Source organism: Medicago truncatula, chromosome 5, assembly GCF_003473485.1.
Source record: "Medicago truncatula cultivar Jemalong A17 chromosome 5, MtrunA17r5.0-ANR, whole genome shotgun sequence".
Classification (NCBI taxonomy): Eukaryota; Viridiplantae; Streptophyta; class Magnoliopsida; order Fabales; family Fabaceae; genus Medicago; species Medicago truncatula.
Genome location: NC_053046.1, coordinates 19,666,144 through 19,673,664, shown reverse-complemented (window position 1 = coordinate 19,673,664; position 7,521 = coordinate 19,666,144). Strand labels below are relative to the sequence as shown.

The 7,521-nt window shown below is 33.4% G+C and overlaps 1 protein-coding gene across 1 annotated transcript; it reads left to right on the top strand.

The window, feature by feature from the left end:
* The first annotated feature begins 281 nt into the window (after positions 1-281).
* Positions 282-3,497, top strand: LOC11442066 (uncharacterized). The gene is made up of 5 exons (XM_003614069.4): positions 282-576; positions 1,064-1,128; positions 1,245-1,420; positions 2,739-2,847; positions 2,925-3,497. Exons 1-5 carry the CDS (start codon positions 378-380, stop codon positions 3,222-3,224), a joined length of 849 nt encoding a protein of 282 aa, XP_003614117.1. The 5' UTR covers positions 282-377; the 3' UTR covers positions 3,225-3,497.
* The last annotated feature ends 4,024 nt before the right edge of the window (positions 3,498-7,521 follow it).

Here is a 7,521-nt window from a genome sequence, read left to right as displayed (position 1 = left end):
CTTACTTGATTAGAGTGTTGTTTGATTGAAGTTGAAGGAATTTCAGATTTAGGTGATTTGAGAGAGATTTTAGGATTTTAAATGGGAAATGAGAAAACGAGGATTTGGGTGATTTGACAGCAGACAACGTGGCTTAAATGACGCCGAATTAACACCAGCGTGAGTAATATTTGAATTTCAGTTGAAAATGAGCAAAATATGTCGGGTAAAGAGCATAATTCTTGCAATTTTAAATTGATATTAAGGAAACTTGGGCATTTCTTGAGGAAATCGTTTTCAGGAATCAGGGGTGTATCTAGAATGACTAGGAGGTGTAAGTAGCAGTTTAAAATGTATAGAAATGCCTGTTTGTTGCATTCTTCTGTTTAAATTCAACCATGGCTATGGCGGCGAGGTGTATGATTCAGAAGACGAGGAATATTATTGGTGGTGTGACTCTTCTCCTACGTTCTACTTCTCGCTCTTCCCACTCTTTCATTCTCCAAAATCGTTATCTCTCTCCACCAAATTCTCACATTCTCCCTTTCTCCACTCCTCACACATCCTTCTCTCGCCATTTTTCACCTTCACTTTCAGGTTCAATCTTCTTTTTTTTCTTCATCTCCATTCAAATTTTTTGTCTATATTTTTAGTCTACTGTGTAAAAATAATCTTAATCACAAGGAGTTAGTTTTTTAAGCTTGGGATACAAATACAATTGAAAATTTTAAACCCGTTTTAATATACAGCAAACATGGTTTATGCAGTAAAAATAATCTTAATCACAAGTAGTTTTTTTTTTTGGAATTGCACACACACTGTGTTTAGGTAGAACAGTTTCTTTGGAGCCTTGGTAGGTATGAAGCACGGACACGGACACTGACAGGCCGACACTGACACCGCTAATAATTTGAGAAAATTACATAATTCCTAAATTAGTTTGCAATTTTCAGTTTTGCTTCCCAAGATATCATATTTTCATTGGATTTATATTTTCTTTAGTGCATTATTACTATATTGCTTCTTTACCAATGTTTCCACAAAACTATTATCTTAACACATTCAAGTATGTTTAAGTTTGCAGATGAGACAAGTGATGAAGGTGCAAGCACAGATGGATGGGAGGAAGAAGACGAGACTGATCCTAAGGTACCAGGTCTTTAAATCGGATTATTGTAGAGATCTTCAGTTGAATTATATGATGAATACTGTTAAACATTGCTTTAAAGTTGGTGCTCTTCTATGTCCCTATCTTACATGTGTAGATTGGTGACGGAGGAAATGGTGGTGGGGTTGTCTTGCAAAATGTGCCATGGGGTCAGCGAGCCCACTCTATTGCGGAGGAGGTCCTTGTGCAGTTCAGTGAGGACCTCAAACTATTTGCTTTCAAGACTAGTCCCCGTGGATATGTTTACGTGAGATTGGATAAATTAACAACCAAGTAATATTTCAACTTGTGCATATATATGTTTAAAATTTCTTTACATTCTTTTGATTAGCTTGTCGTTTGTGGGTGGGTAGGGACATAGGGTGTGGGTTGTTCCAAGAGAGTCAATGGTGTGTGACTAGTCAAATGATCTTTCCCTCAGATGGCATGGAATAGAAAAACAGAACACCTCAAGGAAACTGTTACAGGTAAGATCAGCTTATAACTGAAAGAGCCCCAAGAAAGTGAACATAACATAACTCTAACTAAATATGAGTAGACCTGCCGTTGGTCCTTATCGTTGAAGTGTTTATTGAACTAGGAATAGGGTTTGATGCTTAAAACATGGGTGTACCTATTTAGCAAGGAAGTCTGCAATGTTGTTTAAGATTATTATAAAGTTAGGGGTACCTTGATCTAGGAAAAGTGAAAAGACTCCAGTATAGTCGAAAGATGTGGTGAGGGGCCATTGATGGGTCATGGAACTTAACACGAATGCTGGGAAATAGAAAACTCCTATTTGAACTTTCCAGTAATTATAATGAATTTGTTTTGTGAAATTAAATTTGTGAAAAATATCATGGATTAAGGAAAAAAAAAACTGGTTTCGATGTATTAATGGAATGGTGGTTTGTAGCAAGGTTATATTTGACCCTCTATTTAGTGTCTGTCTACAATGGAAAGATGCAGAAAACAAGGAAAATAATAACGCAGACAATTTCAAGAGTGCCCAACCTCTCCTAAATTCCAACTAATTATAACGTAGTTCCTCACTCTATCACCCACTGCTAATTCTAACCAGTTAGTCATGCTCTTCTCTCTACCTGGGCCTCCACTCCACAGATAGACTTTATTTTTTTGGGGCCAGAGGTTTACATCAAATTGTTTCCTACTTTCCTTATTGTTTTACATTGATTAGGTTTATTGTCTCAAAGTTAACCTAATCAAATAATTTACTTTCCCAACTTCACTACACACCACTTTTCCTTCCATTTTTTAGATAAGCTACTGTTATCTTATATTCCCTATTTAGCTTCTTGGTTCAAAACATGTGTACAGATTTGGGCATAGCTGGTTCAAAACATGTGTCCAAATTTGCGCATAGTATGTGCTAACAATGGTTTGTTTATCATTTTCCAAGCATGCTATCTCAGGCATGTAAAATGGTTCTTTATTAGAAATGGCAAAATGTTATTGTAGATGTCATGACATGTACAAACTCGACCAATGACAACCCAGTGATACATAATTTACAGCATGAGCTTTTAATTCCTTGTCTATTCGATAGAATCTTACTTCATTGTGTGGTAAATTTTTCATCTTTCTTATTCAGATATGGATGTCCAAGCATGGAGGAGCTTGATAGCTACAATCAGGAATTCAAGAAAAGATTAGATGAAGTTGGAGCACTTGGAGAAATACCTGATGATTTGGGTCTTGAGGTAATAGGATTTTCTAACAAATGATCATTCCTCTGAAGCATACTTAGTACCTGACAAAACACAATTTTTCCCTGAAGGTTTCTTCCCCGGGTCTTGATAGGATTCTGAAAGTGCCAGATGATCTTAATCGATTTAAAGAAATGCCTATGAGAGTTTGCTATGCAGAAAATATAGAGTCAAATTGTCGTGAAGTGGATGGAGTATTCTTGCTAGATTCCATTGAAATAGACTCTGAGGTATGTGTTTGGAAGCTGGCAGATGTTAAAGAGAATAGAGACGCTACAATAAAAGGCAAGCCGTTGAATCGTAAACAGAAAGATTGGAGATTAAGATTGCCATTCAACTTGCATAGAATGGTAACTATGTACATTGATTAGTTGTAAAATCTTATGTTACTTGATTTAGGAATTTGTGATTTCTCTCTATCTCTCCAACCCTTCCCCCAGCCCTTATCTTTGATATGTGGAAATATTTTCAGAAAAAATACAACAATAACTCCAATTGTAATCTACATGGTACGTAAGCTGTATTACTACTGTGAAGTCAATAATACAACAATATTGGTAATATAATTTTCCCCCCTCATTTTGTTACCATTTTATGGTATCTTTATCATTTTACTCAAGAAAAAATAGGGGTTGTGAATTACATGCTTACAATTTTAACATATGTAGCAACTCTTTTATTTCTTCTGCTTGATGGAATGTATAGATAAGAAAATTGCTCTTTAGGCATCATAATTTACTCTACTCTCGGGTACTTTGAGCTACCATTTTACCTTCACGGCAGTTAACTGCTGTTTGTTGGTGTACGGTGGTTAACTGACATTTCAAATATGCACATAGAAGAAAAAAAATACTTGCTTTGAACAACTACCATTCAAGCACGGTTGTTAACTGCGGTTCAAACATTGTGTTAAATAATTTGACAAAACACAGACCCAAGTGTTGTATGCAGTCCACCTTCCAAATTCTCATGCCCCCCTCACCTCATCTTCTTTAAAAAGACACACACAGGCACATAGCAGCATATGCTTTGAGTGCTCGTTGTTTCCGCAAAGACATGGAATTCCAATAGCCAATGATTTCCCTTTTAGTGGTGTTTAATATTCGTAAGATAACCTTTCAAAAAAAAATATTCATGAGATAAGTTTGCTTCAAAGCAAGATTTTATTTTTTTGTGATCATGTATATGCAGGTTTGAACCAGTGGTTAACTGTTGTTCACCAGCGAACGGTATTTAACCGCCACCCGTGATAAAATGTTTAGTAAGGTACCTGAGAGCAAAACATGGATACTAAAGAGCAATTTTCTATAGATAATGCACAGGCCCAACTAGTCCTTCATGCTTGAAGCATGGACAATGCACAGGCCCAGCAACTAGTCCTTTATCTTTTAGTACTATTTATGCCCCCCTTTTATGAAACTCATATCCCAAAATTTGTAGTATTAAGAAAAGTAGTTGTAGTGATAATTTGATAAGAAAAAACATGTTATTTTTAACATGTACAAATTTGCACATGATAGAAAAACAATTTTCTATAACTACTACAATTATTGATATGATAAGAGACAAAAAATGAATTTATGTTTCTAAATTAAATAAGGGGAATTTTTGTAAAGAAAATATTGATGCATGTGAAAGTTTGAAAAGTAGGTCTTATAAATAGGGGCAAATGAACTATATAAATAAATACATCTATATGAAATTCATCAATAAAAATAAATATAATAAGTAATTTCTATACTACTATATGAAATTCATCAATATAGTCACAACAAACCTAAAAAAAATACATCTTACTAAATAAAGAATAAATTGACAAATTTTGTAAACTTCTAGAGTAACTTATTATATTCGTAAACTTTTTTTTTTTATTATATTTAAATAACCGAGAAGCGAAATTGAAGGGAGAGTGATAGGTATTTGTATTTCCTTTGCATAATTGGAGAAGTGGTCTTCACTTGTTTTTTTACCAGTGATAATAGATTATAAGGAATGGGGTCCAAGTTGCAGGACCACATTTATGACTAAGTGCTTGTTTAGTCTCTGTTTTTTCTCCCTCTCATGTACTTATTTTCAATTCTTATCTTATCTATGCTAGTTTGTTTTTGAAAAATAAAAAACTATGCAAGGTACAAGGTGTGTCAAGGGAAAAAAATACAACTATAAGCCACAATACAACCAACCGTTGTGTATTTATGTTTGTTTCTACCGTTAGAAATGACAATTCTTCAAAAGCTAATAAAAATAACTTTCATTTTCTAGCAAAAAATTATTTTTTTAACAAAATGCTTTTTGAAAGAGAAAAAAACAGAAACATAAATAAAAAGGTGATTTTACCTCTGATTAATCTAAATAAACGCACTCTAAATAGGGCTAGCCCTGGCTCAAAACCAGTAAGGCAAGTGCTTTGGGATTTGATTTTTTTTATGTTTTAGATTTCATTTTTCTTATTTTTGGTTATCTTTATAAAAAAAGTTACCTTTTGATTTAATAAAAAAAATTGCGTGTAGTAAGTTATCTTCCAGCCATCGGTCTCAATTTTGTTTTAACAACTGTAATTTATCACAACGTAATAGCCCTGATTTATCACAACGTCTAACAACTGTAATTTGGAGCATTTGGAAACATTGTAACCTTGGAATTTGGGACGATGCAACAGAAACTAGTGCAACAGTTTTGGAGCGAGCTTGAAACATGGTTGTTGACTTGTAAGTAGGGAACGAGCTTGGGCCTTCCACTTCGGGTTTACGTAATGGAAGTCATTGGCAACAACATATGCCGGGAAGGTACAAATGCAACATTGATGCCGCTTTCTATAATTCCCTCAATTGAATAGGTATTGGTATTTGCCTTCGGGAGTCAGATGGTAGCTTTGTGTTGGCAAAAACTGTGACGCATCCTTGTCTTCTTCCGGTAGATGTGGGTGAAGCGCTCGGATTGCGCTTAGTTTTGCAATGGTTAAGTGACATGCAGTTTGATAATGTAGATTTTGAAACGGATTTTAAGTTGACGTCTGATGCTTTTCTCTCTGACAGGAATGACACGTCCGAATTTGGCTGCATTATTTCTTCTTGTCGTTCTTTGTTTACTTCTTTATTTTCCAACTCTAGGGTGAAATTTGTTAGGCGACAAGCTAACGGGGTTGCTCATGCTCTTGCAAGAGAAGCCACATTACTAGCTAGTCCCGCTGTTTATCATGAAATACATATTTGTATTGAAACTCTTATTATCAATGAAATGTTATAAGCAAGTTTCCCTATATAAGGATAAAAGGTTGATGCATTTCATTTATACGAGTAATGTTTGAGATATTCTCCTTTCAACATTATCCCTAACACTCAATCTCTTACAGTATAAAATCAATATGTATTTTCAAAGTGTGAGATCTACATTGATCTAAATCAATAATAGCGTGGTCGTTAAGGAACATATAGAAAAGAGAGTGTTGCTAGTTACTCTCATTCATTCAAAAAAGGACCTCAAGTTCCTGTCCAAAAAAAAAAGCTCAGGTTTATGTTCGCTTTAGGCTCTAATATCTCTTAAGATCTGCTATGACTCTAAAACCAAAATTTGTTAACACAAAGTATCTTTTTGTAAGGAAATGAAAACATTTTTTTTTTAAACAATACACACATATATAATAAATAAAATTGATACTGAGCCTCATAAATTTTTGTCAAGAAAATAAAAAAGAACCTCAAATAAAATAAAAAAACCTAAAATCAAGAGAGATTAATACCAGTATAGGGCCAAGTAAGATATACATAAATAGTTTAAACATCAAATAAAAACAAACAACTAACTAAAGTTTAGATTTGAGTTAAAGTTTTTAAACATCACGTATGAGTTTGAAGGCATAATTGAATCTATGGCTTTGAGTTGAAGTTTAGATTTAAAGTGGGGAGAAGATGTCAGCCACAACATAGGTTCATGGCTCTTACTTCTTCTTCCTAAAAGGGGCAATCAATGTTGCAAGACCCTATCATCAATCATATCAAGTTATTTTTCCATTTTATGCATTGATATAATACCTTCAAGATTAAATATATTATATAGTATATATATGAGTGATGATATTTCAATTCAACATAAAAAATGACATTATATAATTCAACATTATGAGAAAATAAAACATTTTTAAACAGTTAATGTGACTAGGAAAAAAACACGTTATTCAAATAAATATATGAGAAAGTATATGGTTCGGTCTTTTTATGGTTGTGTTATTGTTTAAAAAACATAAAACTTTATTTTTTTAAAATTTCATTTAACCAAAATTAAGAGAAAAATTAAAATACATCTTACACTCATTTTATGGTTTTCGAAATGACGTTCTTATATTTCTTTTTTATTTTAAAGTGAATCCGTTCAAAAAAAGATTATATTTTTTATTTTTGTCCAAAAAATCCATAACAAATATTTAAACGCGATTTCAAGAGCCTAAAAAGATTGTTACATGTATTTTAATATTTAAATTAGAGTTCCCTATATATAAATATGGTATTAGACTGCAAAATATTTCAATCCTCAACCATTCTCACATACATGTTCATCTTTTGATTCTATATATGGTGGAGGAGGTTGGATAGAAACTCATGAAAATGATGGATGAAATGGTGATATCATCAGCAGTGGCAACACCATGAAATTATACGGCTTAAAGTTGGT